Below are 15,483 nucleotides of genomic sequence, written 5' to 3' on the forward strand. Positions count from 1 at the left end.
CTGAACATTCAACTTCAGTACCCCATTCCTGCTTTCTCGCCATACCCCTTGATCCCCTTAGTAGTAAGGACCTCATCTAACTCCTTTTTGAATATATTTAGTGAATTGGCCTCAACAACTTTCTGTGGTAGAGAATTCCACAGGTTCACCACTCTCTGGGTGAAGAAGTTCCTCCGCATCTCGGTCCTAAATGGCTTACCCCTTATCCTTAGACTGTGACCTCTGGTTCTGGACTTCCCCAACATTGGGAACATTCTTCCTGCATTCTATTGGGATAAGTGACCAGTTTTAAGGAGTGTCTTAAAAGAGGAGAGATGGAGGAAGAGGTTTAGGGAGGGAGTTCCAGTGCTTTAGGGGTGAGGCCATGGAGGGATTTGAATACAGGGATGATTTTAAATTTGAGGTGTTGCTGTGCCGGGAGCCAATGTAGGTCAGCGAGCACAAGGGTGATGGGAGAATGGGACTTGGTGTGAGTTAGAACATGGGCGGCAGAGTTTTGGATGAAATCAAGTTTACAGAGAATGGAGAGCATTCGAATAATTGGGTCTGGAGGTAACAAAAGCATGAATAAAGGTTTCGGCAGCAGGTGGGTGTTGTCAGCGTACATGTAGAATCTGACATTTGCGTTTTCAGATGAAGTCGTCGAAGAGCAGCAATGTAGATGAGGCATAAGGGGGAGGCGTCAAGGATAGATCCTTGGGGGAACTCCCGGAATAATGGTGTGGGAGCAGGATGAGAAGCCATTGCAGGAGTTTCTCTGGCTACAATGGTCGATGGATAGTGTAGTCAACTGTGTCCAAGGCTGAAGACAGGTCAAGATGGACGAGGAGGGTTAGTGTACCACAGCACCGTCACATAGGATGTCAGTTGTGACTTTAGTTCCGTGGCAGGAGCAGAAACATAATTGGAGAGCTTCAAACATGGAGTTGTGGGAAAGTTAGGCACGGATTTGAGGATTACCATGCGTTCAAGAACTTTGGAGAAAGGAGGTTGGAGATGGGTCGGTAGTTTACAAGTCAGAAGTGGGTTATTTTGTGGAGGTGGATGGTGACGGTCGATCTGTAAGGGAGAGGGATAGTACCAAATGGTGCTGTCATAGAAAGATGTTTCATTTGTCTAGATCCTCTCATGACCTTGGGATCCCCAAGTACTTTACTGGTTATGAAGTGTCGGCACTGTGGTAGTGTAGGGAAATGCAGCAGCCAATTTGCATATAGCAAGGTCCCACAAACACCAATGACACAAATGATCAGGTAATCTGTTTTAGTAATGTTGGCTGAGGGCTAAATGTTGACTTGAGAGGAGGAGATTTCATCACTCTTCAAATAGTGAAATGTGATCTTTTACGTCCACTTGAGGGCAGGCAGGACCTCAATTTAGCGACTCATCTAAAGACTGCACCCTCAACAGTACTGCATGAGAGCTAGTCTAGGTTACGTGCTGACGTGTCTGGAGTGGTTTTTGTACCTATGATGTACTTTATTGTTAAAATATAATGTAAAGTTCCAGTTGATCTCCCTTGGCATTGCTTATGGTAAATTGGACAAAACATGTAATCATGTATTACATACAGAAAAGATCGTTCCATTTAGGCTGCAAACTGTATTGCATTTTGGGAATGACACTAACCTCACTGAAAACTGTACATTGTAATGCATACAACATGACCCAATATAATAAACATAAGAAATGGGAGCAGGAGTAGGCCATTCGGTCCTTCGAGCCTGCTCTGCCATTCAATAAGGTCGTGGCTGATCTCCTACCTCAATTACACCTTCCCACACTATCCCCATATCCCTTGATTTGTTTAAAACAACAATTAATTTTACTGAATGAAATTAAAAAAGAGCAACAAACAAATTAAATTTGAAAGTTACTGCGTACTGAGCATGGAATCTGGTGGAGCACACGTGTGTAGATTAGACAGCATTATCAGCACAAAGCCAGCATTGAGAGGGGCAGCATTGGGCGTTTGTGATGAATGGAAGTGAGCCATTTTGTGGAGAGGAAAAAAGCAGTGGCAGAGCTAAGTTTAAGTGATTTGGCCATTTTAGTTTTAAATTTAGCTAGGCTGTTGACCCAGGACTCAGCAGGAATGTTTCAGGGATTTATAATCAAAGTATATAGGGTGATTCTGGGAGTGGAGGGGTGAATCATTTTCAGTTTGCTTTCAGCTGGTAACTTTTTTTTTTAAAGTGGGGTGAGGGGAATTCAAGAAGGCGGCTGAAATTTTTGGAGTAATTTAGTTCGTCCTGTTTCTTTTATAGGGAATTTCCTCTCTACTTCAATACATTGTTTTCATATGTGCTTATTAATCACTGGATGAGATCCTTCCTATTTTCCTTGTGTTTGATTTCATATATTTCCTATTCATTTTCTGTTTGTGATTTGTTGCTGTTTGGCTTGAATTTTGTATTCAGAAATCAAGTCATAATGTGCATACACAGGAATTATATGAAAATTATTTTTTAAATTAAAATAGGTTGTCTTTTGAAGTTAAGCGGAACAATTTATTTTTGGTACAGAATGAAAGTATCCCAAAAACTGGAGAATTCAAAATCTACCAATTGGATTGGAGGACACTGCCGCTGTATCGTGATGGTGCAATTAACTTTAAACAGTCAAACTGCTGTTTCCCATGTCTGGAAATAAGTAACGGTTAGAAGCAAATCTCTAGCAGACTACTTATATAGACCCTCTCATCCTGGAAGCTAGAGACGGAGACTGCCTCAGGCTGAATGCAGACACAGATTGTATTATCTCAAGATTATAGCTCATTCCTGAAATACTTGGAGGCACTTTCTCTGGGATTGGGTGGAACAGTTAGTTTATGAAACATTCAACTGCAGTCTGTTTAAGGTGGGGTGGGGTTAACTAACCAAAGACGGTCAACTTGTTTCTGGCCATGTTGTCACTGCACCCAACCATCTGCAGTAGCTTCAACATTTTAGCCATTGAGTTACAGCCGTTACATTTTTCTGCCTTTTCAAACGAACACCTAACTTAGAAATCGTCTGTAACTGATCTCCACACCTCCTTATTTCATCAAACAAGTGGCAGAAAGCCACAGAACTTGTGTGTTTGTGTTGAGAGCATTCCAGAATTGGTTTCCTCCCAATTTGAATTTTTTTTTTTTGCTAGTTTATATCTATAATAGGAAGTGGATAACTGATCACTTCCCATGGGAGCACTGCAGTTATATTTGAATGTTTTCTAGTTACTGCTTTGTTATAACGTGAGAATTTCTATGGGTAAAATTCTGCTTGCATATGACAGCAGAAGATTTTGTTTCTCACTTAATTTCTTGCTCGATATCAATTGATCTTAAATCATACGCAAGCTTTAGGGTTTATATGCAGTTCAAGGTCACCTTCGTACTATACTTGGATAGTGGGAGCTGGCTATTGGTTAGGCTGCCGTGCTATTACCGGGCCCAGTAATTTCTAAATGCCATTACAGTAAGTGATCCCAGTGGACACTTGCAGGACATGTTTACACTTGCCTTTGCATAGTGCCTTTCACATTAAAACATTTCAGTGCTTCACACAAGTAACTTTTTCAAGTGCAATAGCACATGTAGCCACACATTTAAAAACTGAAGCAGTGAGCTATCTAAAACAGGTTTGTGTTGCTTAGAGATGATCATCTTTGGATGGATCGGGATTGACTGGAGATGTCGGTGGTGGGAGGGAGGGGCAAGGCCGAGGCTGGGGAGGCCCAGTGACTACATGTGGGCCCTAAGGGAGCACTCCTCCTGGCCCACAAGGTATCCTCAAAGTTAAATCAAGAGACTTGCGGGGACCTTTTCTGGCCACCCAGCTGTGACTGCATATCTGCTTTGTCCTCATGCAAGCCTCCTGAATTTAATTAAAATGGTGCCAATTATGTCACCGGGCCAGGACGTTTGAATATAAATTAGCCCCCCTCTCCCCACCACCACCTGCGGCAGGCAGCCCTCCGTACCTGTTTTGAGGTGAGCTAAGATTGGGGAGATGTGGAGATATCAATGTGGCTTGAACCCTCACCCCCCCCCCACTGCCATTTTAAGTTAGCGCGAATGTTCCCTCCAAGAATCACTCGTCACTCTGGGTCGGTTCCATACATCAAAACGGTTTATTACGCCGGCGGGGAGATGAAGCCACTGGTTCATCCAGGCACCCCTCTCTGCTGAACATAGGATTTCACGGATTTTTACGTTTTACAACAGTTTACTACAGTCACATCAGCCCATTTTGGTTGGACACTATCCAATCATATTGATTATAGATTCAATTAGACCAATAGAATTGGTCTCTAAACATCAGGTGGCTGTGTGATTGCCTCATGTGTTGCTAAGGGTTACTCATGGTCTTGTGACATTATCCAGGCCCCTCCCCTCCCTTATCTTACTGTCTTTGGTGCTGTCTTTGGGTAGTTTCCTTATCTTAATCCTGTTACAGGAGTACTATTGTTCTATCATTCTACCGGGACATCTTGTCTGGGGCCTGGAAGACTGTTGATTAGAGACATCTGCTGAGCTTGTCTTTTCTGTGTATTCCTGTGTGAGAAACGGCAATTATCAGTAACTAGGAATGCGGTCCCTTTCTGCTAGCTGCATTCCCTTGGTGCTTTGCTGAATCACTGGCAGCCATCTTCATACATCTCCTGCTACCTTTTTACACACACACATTTAACTCTAACATTATGCCACAGGTGCCTTTTGTTCTATGGAAATGCTCTCCAACAATCCCCCCTTTCGGTAAAGGGGCTAGTCCTAGCCCCCTGAAACTGATACTAATTTATTTTATATTATATTTGTTTTTGTGTCACCTGGTACTCCCTGCTTCAACGTGCTGGCCAGTCACACGATTTCAGGAGTCCCAGTTGTTTAGATCAAATTGATATAGTTCGAATCGCCCCTTTCGCCTGTCACACAGACTTCCTTGCTTATCTGAGCTTTGGTGCTAAACCTCCGTTGTTGTGCATAATGTCTGCAGGACTGGCAAGCCATGACACCCCATGTCAATGCTAGGACTAGCTGTATTCCGACCAGTATATGTGATATAATTCGAATCCAGGGGTGGATGTTGACATTCATCCCCCAGTCCCAGACCCTCCTTCACCAACTCTGGTTTTGTAACTCTTGGTCAGTATTCTTCTCCAGTATCTTTGTCTGTAGTTGGTGGTAGAGTCTGACACACTGGCCTACTCTGAGTCTTAATTCCCTTAGTACCTCAGCTAAATGTGGGCTAGGGGCCTGCTCTGGCTTGTCATAATCCTGCAGGTGATCGTGGAGCTGATCAGTGGTGTTAATGATTTTGGTGCTTCGGTGTCTAACCTGGATAATGCGGGCTTGTCCTATTGTGACGGGTCGTAGGGGTGTAAAGCAGAAATTTGGTTGTGGGATCTGGCATTGCAAGCTGTTGTACTGATAAGAGCGTTCCGTGATAGAGACACAGTACTTCCCATTGCCTCCGTAGCCTGCTCTGGCAAAATGTGTGGGGGCAGGTTCTATTTCTAATATGCATCCATCGGTTCGATTGAACCCACACTCGTCTAATTCTTCTTGTCCCACTGGGTGAGGGCACACCGTAATGTCCCTCCTTTGCTTGCATCCCGTCAAGGAGATCCCATATAGAGTGTGTTGTCTCTGCGGATAGCAGAGATTGTGGTCAGACAGTAACGGATGGAGGTGTTCTCCTGTATGATCTCAATATTCTCCAGTTGATAAAGGGGAAACGGCCTTGAGTCTTGTGTGACTACAGGAATCATCAGGACTATTCCCGCTCCGGCAGCTTTGCCCATTGGGCAGTTTGGGATCACTGGGTATACTCTGGTTAGTCCCTTCAGAGTACAGTTATCCAGTGTCCCTTCAATTTGGCCCACTGAGCCAGATGTGGGCTGTCTATCCAGTCTGGCACCTCCCCTCTTTGGATCAGATCAAGGTTGTGTCGTATCTGTTTCCTAATTCTGCTCTGCCCATTCTCATAGTCCTTTCATCACCCCTTTAAGTTGTTCCACCTTTTCGTTTTGTCCTTGTATATCCAGTGAGTTTACAATGGAAGTTCCGGTGTTAAAACCGGTGGCAGCATCATTAACTATTCCCCTCTTAGTTCTATGAACTGGCTCCTGTCCTCGGAATCTACTGGCACCCATGGCATCGGCGGCCTGCTGCATTACAACTTTACTCAACACGTTATACATATTTCTTGCCTGCTCTGTATAATATCCCGCCATTCGTATGCCTGAGGCATTGATCAGGACAAGCACAATTTCATGTTTGACATTATCATATCATATAGTTCACCCTCGTTGAACAGTACAATCCCATTTTCTGGTCCCTCAATAGTTATGGGGCATGGCAATTCCTCAGACTGTGTGGTGGTTCTTCGGGGGCGCGGTGTTGGGGAAGGTGAAAAGCATACATACAAAGATACGGCGGCTGCCTCTACCATATCCGCACAGCCCCGCCCCCTTCCTGAAGGTAACCGTCGGTTGTGGTTGGGCAGGGGGCGCACAAATTATCCCAAAGGTACATTTATCGACGCCCCTGGCCTCCCTTCGCCCAATGCAACTGCTCCTTGTACCCGTGGAGCATTGCACGCATACTTTGTCCTTATTCGGGTTCACTTGCAGCCATACATTAAAATAAGTCCTGTCCTTGGCTGCTGGGATGCACATTCCATCCGTTAAATTAAACAAGACTCCATAGTTCATGTTGTAGTTTATTTCCTGTGTGTGCTGCAATCCGTTGGTATCATCCAGTGTTTGCGTGGGTCTCAAGGTTCCCAATATTATGAGTTGAATCAGTTGCCGCGGTCCCATCTCGGTGAGTTTTATCTGCAATTTCAAACAGACAGCCTGGTCATCACCAGGTGTTAGGGTCTGGTCTCCTCATCTTTTATCCATGCATGTCGAGGTCACTCTGTGAAATCGGAGGTAAGGTTAGGTTGGGTTTGTGGACTACACTTACCCACCGTGGGGTACATTGGCTCTATTGCCACAGGTGATGGTGCTATGGCTGCGCACTGCACTATCCGTCTGGTCTCGTTTATTAAAAAATCTCTTCCAACTTATTTATCTTGGCTTTTAACTCTTGAATTTGTTTTGTTTGAGTATCTATTTCTTTATTTGTATCAGGCAAGTATTATCATATAGGCTAGTTCTATTTTATTTTTATTCTGACTATCCCAACATTTCCTCTATCTATCAGGTGAGTCTTCTTTATTCTATTAAGAAATCCAAATTAATAATGTCCAGTATAAAACAGCTGTCAATGGAAAGGGTTAACTCCTTTACAGGTTTGTAAGAAGGCCTGATGTCATTACGTGGCTTCGCGTAATCATCCGAAAATTTTTTTTCAAGTCTTTGTGCCTTCAAAACTTGCTTAGAAATTAGGAATCTGTTAAAACAGCAGAAATCATTAGTAAAGCCGTCATAATAAAAATCTTCTCATCAGGAAAGACAGCATTCTAGATTAAACTCCAATTTTTTCTAAACTTCTAATTCAAGTACTTGCCAAAGATTTTTTTAATTGATTTAAAACGAGACCACACATTTTTAATGGCTATTTTGTTTACTGAAATCCAATTTTCACACAAGCTGTATAAATTCCAACATTTCGGGGTTTTTTTTACAGTCCCGTTTTATTTCTCTCTGCACAAAATCTAAACTTCTGTGCCCAGTTCCATTTTCTATAAGAATTTTAAAATTCAGTAAGATGTTCTAATTTCCAGTTTTTTCTTTCTGTGTTGAGTTCACAGCTTGGATCTTTTCTCCTCGTTATTTTCAAAACCCTCCTGCTTGTTTAGACTGTTTGGGACTTTTTTTCTTGATAAACAATGTCCATTTTGGAAATCTTTTCAAACTGCAGTGAAACTTTCTTGTAATTTAAAATCATTTATCAATGTAGAGTGTCTTTTACCTCTTCCAGTTTTTTTTTCTTCCTTTTCCCAATTAAACCAATATCTTTTTTCACAGCCAGTATCAACTAGTATTTAATAAGTTATGTCTTTTCCCATTGCAAACACTTATTCTTTTCCAGCACTTATTTAGTACGTTACGTCTTTTTTTCATTTAGATCTCCTTTCTTCAAATTAGGTTTTGTATTTTACACAGCGGGCTTGTGTCTCCGTAAATTTGTTCATTTAAAATCATCAGACAATCAAAAACTTTCTTTCAAATTCGTTCAATTTGTTTTCTTTCAAGGTTGCGTCTTTATCTTTTTTTCGTCTTTTCCATAACTAGAACAGAGTCTAGCACGTAGGCTTTGAAAGCTGCTTTTCGTTATATCAAATGTTCCAGTTTCAAGACCGTTACAATGTCTTTTGTTCTAAACTGCTAAAGCTTGCCGTTTTAAAATGTTTTTTTTCAAAAGCCCCTTTTACACCTTCGCAGATAGCTCACCACTCGCCCAGGAGTTTGACCTGATCCCTGAAGGTATTTCTAGATTGTTTCCAAACCTTTTAGTTTTATTTCCCTTTTTTTTTTTAAAGAGATCAGATTTAATTTTTTTTTAGTTTGAATCTATCTCAGTATTTTGCTGTGCCTTCTCTTAATATCTCAAAATCCCAATTCAAATTTGTACTGCCAATCTTTTATTTAAAAATCTCTTTACTGAGCTAGAAGCTTTCACGTCAAGGTTTTACACAAAGGAAAATGGGAGTGTATTTCCTCAGCCCGCAGCCTCGAGAGACCCATGCAGGCTTTTTTTTAAAGGCATTACAACTTCCCTTCTCCATTTTTTTATCTCATTCCTAGACTAAATTTATGTCTTTCAACCCAATGTAATCAATGATTGCGTGTTTTCTTTCAACAAGTAAGTGAGCGTGTCAAATAAAAAAAAACATTTTTAAAAACCACCGGGACCATGTATTTTATTTTTTTGCTCAACAAATCTATCCTTTGTGCATTTCCTAGCTCCGTAACTTATCATCCAAATAAATACGCACCTGCATTTCTAACTTAACCTAGAATTGAATTACATTTTAACACTTTCTTAAAACTTCCTACATACAGGACAACACTGCAAAGGGTTAAAAAAACTTTCACTCTGTTTGAAAAAGTGGGTGGAGCTAAAACAGACAGCTCCACCACTTTTCCAAACAGGCTTTTAGACACGTGAAAAATTCATTCCGCAGTCAAAAATCACACAAGCACTCTCGCTCAAAGACAGACATTCACAAAAGTCTCTCCTCATTCAACAAAGCTTATTGTTTGGCTGGCTCTATTTTTGGATCCATACATCACTTAAGATAGTCACTATCAGGTGTTTTTTTAAAATAAATGAATACATGATGATCGATTAATACATGATTGATTTACTTTCTCTGTTAATTTTAAGTGGCTCGAAGAATCAGAGCCCAGGCCTTTTCTATTACTTTCTTTTGTTTCTCCGCCAGGTGGCAGGTAAGGGACATTTCTGGCCCCCACTCGAGTTTTGTTGTTACATTGGCCATATTGGGTATGGTTAGCTCGTTCGGAATCTAACTCTCAGAGGTCCGCTTTTACCCAGCGCGACTTGCAGTAGACCGTTTCTAGCTACTGTCGGGTTACAAGTCTGCTATTACGCAAACTTATACAATTCTTAAAACGCGTTTAAGCAATTCCCGCAGTGCCCTGTGCCTCCTTAACGACTACCTACCGCCGTTTTGCCTGTTGGTCCGACCCTTCTCACAGGTTGGATATTGCGTCGGCCTCTGGACACCACCTGGTCTCTTACCCCCCAGGATCTACTGTCAATTCCCTACTCACCCGGATTCTCCAGGGGTGTCCCAACGGCCTCTGCAATATCCTGCTGACTACGCCATTGTTAGCGCGAATGTTCCCTCCAAGAATCACTCGTCACTCTGGGTCGGTTCCATACATCAAAACGGTTTATCACGCCGGCGGGAAGATGAAGCCACTGGTTCATCCAGGCACCTCTCTCCGCTGAACATAGGATTTCATGGATTTTTATATGTTTTACAACAGTTTACTACGGTTACATCAGCCTATTTCGGCTGGACACTATCCAATCATATTGATTATAGATTCAATTAGACCAATAGAATTGGTCTCTAAACATCAGGTGGCTGTGTGATCGCCTCATGTGTTGCTAAGGGTTACTCATGGTCTTGTGACATTATCCAGGCCCCTCCCTTATCTTACTGTCCTTGGGTGCTGTCTTTGGGTAGTTTCCTTATCTTAATCCAGTTACAGGAGTACTATTGTTCTATCATTCTACCGGGACATCTTGTCTGGGGCCTGGAAGCCTGTTGATTAGAGACATCTGCTGAGCTCGTCTTTTCTGTGTATTCCTGTGAGAAACGGCAATTATCAGTAACTAGGAATGCAGTCCCTTTCTGCTGGCTGCATTCCCTTGGTGCTTTGCTGAATCACTGGCAGCCATCTTCATACATCTCCTGCTACCATTTTACACATATACATTTAATTCTAACATTATGCCACAGGTGCCTTTTGCTCTCCAACAGTCTGCCCATTTCTCACTGGGTGAAACTCTCTCTCCCAGTTTTTTAAACTGATGCCGGAGATTCAATTTCTATAAATCAATCAAATAAATGTGGCTCTTATACACTTCAAAAGCAAGAGAACTGAAATTGTTCTGTTTTAGGTCCTATTTAATTGGGCCTTCAACTGTTCCAAATTTCTTGCAATCATGTAAGAATCCTCATCACTGTTTAGTAAACTTTCTTTGAAACATATTTTGAAGTCAATAAGTCTTCCCCGTATATTTCAGTAATAAATTACCCCATTTCCTGGATTGTAATAATCAATGAATGGGTGTTTTTGGTTTATGAAGCTTAGGATTCAGGATCATTTCCCAGTGCTTTCTCCTTATCTTCATTGAAATAAGACAGTTTCCATAAGCAGACAATCTTCTATGAGTTGAAACCTGCACCTTTTTTATACTTGCCAAGTGTGGGTTTGCATGCTGAGGTTTAACGATTAACCCTCTAGTCATAGAAACATAGAAACATAGAAAATAGGTGCAGGAGTAGGCCATTTGGCCCTTCGAGCCTGCACCGCCATTCAATGAGTTCATGGCTGAACATGCAACTTCAGTACCCCATTCCTGCTTTTTCGCCATACGTCTTGTTCCCCCTAGTAGTAAGGACTACATCTAACTCCTTTTTGAATATATTTAGTGAATTGGCCTCAACAACTTTCTGTAGTAGAGAATTCCACAGGTTCACCACTCTCTGTATGAAGTTTCTCCTCATCTCGGTCCTAAATGGTTTACCCCTTATCCTTAGACTGTGACCCCTGGTTCTGGACTTCCCCAACATTGGGAACATTCTTCCTGCATCTAACCTGTCTAAACCGGTCAAAATTCTAAACGTTTCTATGAAATCCCCTCTCATTCTTCTGAACTCCAGTGAATACAAGCCCAGTTGATCCAGTCTTTCTTGATATGTCAGTCCCACCATCCCGGGAATCAGTCTGGTGAACCTTCGCTGCACTCCCTCAATAGCAAGAATGTCCTTCCTCAAGTTAGGAGACCAAAACTGTACACAAGATATCATTTGCTGAAGAATATGCAAAACGTTCTCCTGTCTATCCCAATAGATGGAACAACCATGTCGATTGTGTGAGTTACATAGAATGTACAGCACAGAGGCAGGCCGTTCAGTACAACCGGTCTATGCAGGTGTTTAACTTCCACACAAGTCTCCTCCTACCCCTATCGGCATAACATTCTATTCCTTTCTCCCTCGTGTGTTTATCGAGCTGCCTCTTAAATTCATCTATGCTGTTTGTCTCAACTACTCCCTGTGGTAGCGAGTTCCATGTGTTAACCATTCTCTGGGTAAAGATGAATTCCCGATTGGATTTATTGCTGACTGTTTTAATGGCCCCTAGTTTTGGTCTTGCCAGCAAATGGAAATATCTTCTCTCCAGCTACCCCGTTAAACCCTTTCATAATCTTACAGACCTCTCTCGGGTCGCCCCTCGGCCTTCTCTTTTCTAAAGACAGGAACCCTAGCCTGTTCAATCATTCCTGATCGGTACAACCTCTCAGTTCTGGTATCAGTTAAAACTACTTGACCACTGGAGATCATGTAGTTCAGGAGTAATTGCTCCTGTTCTATGCCGCATGTTCCTTTCCTGACACCTAAGCCTGTCAGCGTCCCTTTTAATTTGTGTTGGGTTCTATGTATACTGCCGATATGGGGAGCTTCTACCTGAGATTCTTCAGTGAAAAGCAAGCTTTTTATATATTTAAAAATACTTTTACCTCTAGTACAATTGCTAATACTGCATGAATGGTGGAGGTTGTTCCATTCACAGCATCAGAAAAAAATCTGCGTGTAATTACTGTATAGGGGTGGTTTGAAGAGCCGTTTTAGTTCTGAAGTGAACGTCTAAATCCTACTTTCTTCATTTGGTGGGCACATCCTATTCAGTTTAAGAAAGCGAATTCTATATACATGCTGCTAATTCATTATTAATCTTTTATTCACCGTCAGTGACATGACTCTTTCTCTAATTGATGACTGAAGAAAATGGAAGTGAGGTAAAGTTTGCATGTGGTAAGCCAGTGTGTATTGTTTAAACAGGCAATGTTTGTGGGTGGCTGGCTGGTCTCTGCTGATGCCAGGCACTCATTGTGAGGTGGGGATATTGAATAGGCTGACCTCAACAGTTGCAGCACGGAAATTGATATATCTAAACATCATGAGTTAAATATCCCATTGCACTTCCCTTTTCGGAATCCATTTATTAACCCAAAATATATATGACCATTTGAAGCTAGTTCTTGCTGCAACACCAGTGATTCAGTATCCCACTTGTAATATTGTCCAGTTTGTGTTTAATATGTTTGATTTTTAATCCTTTTTCACAATTGCAGTCTTCTTGGAATGCTCACTGTTCTAGCCAGAAGCATCTAGCGTGTATGAGAAGAGGCATCTTGTTCCCTGCTGCCTAATTCATTTACCTTTTCAATGCCTTTTTTTTTTGGTTGAGCTATGTTGAAATGCTAACTGATGCAGTCAAGCGTCTGTCTTCACTTACAGCTCTGAGCATTTGCATACTATGTAGTTCTCCCAGGCCACTTTTTAAAAAAAAAGTATTTTTTGGCTTCAATGCAGCTTGTCCTTGCAGACCCCAGAGTTAACCGTTTATTAAAGTGTCTTGCAACATATGCATGTGTTTGTTTTAAAATGCTCGCTGCACTACTAATACTTGTTACTCGATTCACAAGGCGGGCTGCTGATGGCACATTGCAGCATGCTTCAACTTGATCGTGTTTTGTTTAAAAATGCTTAAACCACTTCCCCCAACAAGTAATCTGTTTCTTCCCTCCTTCCTTCCAGAGCGCGGGCGATTGAAAACTACCATCATATCATGTCAGAAAACTTGCGGATGTCTAAGATTCAGGCTCGGAAATGGTTGTCTTCATCTGTTCGAAGAAAAGCAAAAAGGCTTTGTTCCACTGTAAGCAATTGGACAGACGAGGCTTTGGCAAGCGTTGCGGAGCGGGGCAAGGACTGGAACTGAGAGCCAAGACTGTCTTGTGTTGCTTTTATTTGGAATTCTGCCTAGAAGTTTTCAAAAAAACAATTGATACATTTTCTGCCTCACTGGTTTTGTTTGCCTGTGCCTTGTTTCTTTTGTTCTGTTATTCCAAGCATGGATACGATCTACAGTACTACAAGGACAGCTACACTAACTTCCTGTATTGGTGACTATCTTGTAATGATAGCCACGTGTTTTGGTCTCTCCTGCAAGTACTTTGAATTTTAGCGCGCGGTAAGGCAAAGTATTGAGTGAATGTTCCCATTTATTGTAGATGAGGTAAAATATCACGTTCCTCTTGTTTGGGATTCTGTCCAGCTGAGTCAAACTGCTCATTCCATCAAAAGTTTAGAAGAGACTGCTGGAGTGACTGGTGAGGGCCAGTGACAAATGCAGTGGACTTTAAACCTGCTTACTGTTGTCCCAGCAGCAGTTAGTGTGACGGAAATGCGTTCTGCAAATCCCAGTGTCACTGTACCTGAAATTATTCTTCCAAATGCAATATTGTATAACGTTGCTTAAATTATTTAAATAATCCGATAAAAAAAAACCTGTCCACGTGAAAACTATTGTAAATTTGACAGTTGTGTGAGTCACAAAGACTACTTGCGATCAACACGTTATGGATAGGTTTCGTTTTTTGGCAGATACTCTGAAATCTTTTTTTCAATTAATTATACAACACAACTTCAAATGGGATCATTAAAATATTAGACAGGAGGATTCATTTGAGTGGATGGAGGAGTTACCAGACTGCCATCTAAGTGGTTGGTGGAGAATGTTTAGAGTTAAAAACAAATTAGACATGTCTCCTTTAATCAAGAATTGTGATGCCTTTAACCAAATATAAACACCTCGATTATCTGCATTTTAGCATGTTGAAGTGGATCCAAGTGGTGCTGTTACCCATGGAACTACTGCATGTAGTTGTGAGGAAGGGGGTAGGAAATGTGTTTCGAGTGAGTGAGTGTATGCTTGAGTTGTTGAATTCATAAGAAATGATGTTTCTGTGCCGTGACTTTTTTTGGTTCAAAGCTTATTCTTTTAGCTAATGTTCAATTTCAATGTAATATAATCACTCTACAAACATTAATCAAAATATTGGCCATTTCCGATCAATTCTCTGAATCCAACATACAAACTTCTATTTTACGGCCATTAATTGGAAGTAACAATTGTTGATGTGGAATTATAGCTTTTGAGTCTTGTCTGTCTGGAAGTTAAGGAGAATGTCTCCTTTTAAAGAAGCAGCATCCTTTTAAATAAAAATGGATTTGAATTGAAATTTTTTATTGGGGTTGGGGCAGGTGGGGGGATTGTAAAGAGAATAAGGATTGCAAGTTATTTATTGCCAGGAGACCTATAATGGATTAAGGGAACATTGGGCTAATGGGATGGAAATTCAACAATTTACAAAATCTCATATATTTGGGCTTCTGCCAGTTTAGTGTAGACTTTCATTTGCTCCCTCACTCTAGATTTTAGCTAGGTTGGTGTCCTTTAAATGTTAGTGCAGGTTAAAGCATTTACACTCAGTGCTCGAGTGAAGCTGGTTTGTGTTCTCCTCATTTATTGTACGTGTTAACTCGTATATATGAAGGCTTTTAATTTTGTCCAGTTAATTTAATATGTATTCTTTAATTGACAAACTGTTGAATGTTAATGGCTCTGTTGATGGCTGGACTATTAATGCATGTTATCCTAAGCCGTGTATTTTAAGGGCTGTGACATACCTGTCAATGGCTTTTTTTGCACATACCATTGCTGTCTTTTGCGATCGTGTATCTTGCAGAAAATGTGCACCTTTTTATAATTGTAACTCGAGTATTTTTTATAGTATTAGAACCTTCTCTCAGGAGAATGCAGTGCAAGATTATATCTGCCTTTTTAGATTTGAAAAATACATAATCTGAACTTTGTCAATGTTTAAAGAACTTCAAATAGATATTTTTTTAGTAACGTTCTAATGCCTTATGCCATTAG

The 15,483-nt window shown here is 41.2% G+C and overlaps 1 protein-coding gene across 1 annotated transcript in view; it reads left to right on the forward strand.

Moving 5' to 3' along the window:
- Positions 1–13,705, forward strand: part of LOC139226926 (protein PIMREG-like) — a 28,737-nt gene extending 15,032 nt beyond the window's left edge. Inside the window, exon 4 of the mRNA XM_070858016.1 lies at positions 13,299–13,705. Coding sequence (XP_070714117.1) covers positions 13,299–13,482 — 184 coding nt within the window. The 3' untranslated portion in view covers positions 13,483–13,705. The remainder of the gene's footprint in view (positions 1–13,298) is intronic.
- Positions 13,706–15,483: the final 1,778 nt, after the last annotated feature.

Source organism: Pristiophorus japonicus, chromosome 16 (assembly GCF_044704955.1).
Source record: "Pristiophorus japonicus isolate sPriJap1 chromosome 16, sPriJap1.hap1, whole genome shotgun sequence".
Lineage (NCBI taxonomy): Eukaryota > Metazoa > Chordata > Chondrichthyes > Pristiophoridae > Pristiophorus > Pristiophorus japonicus.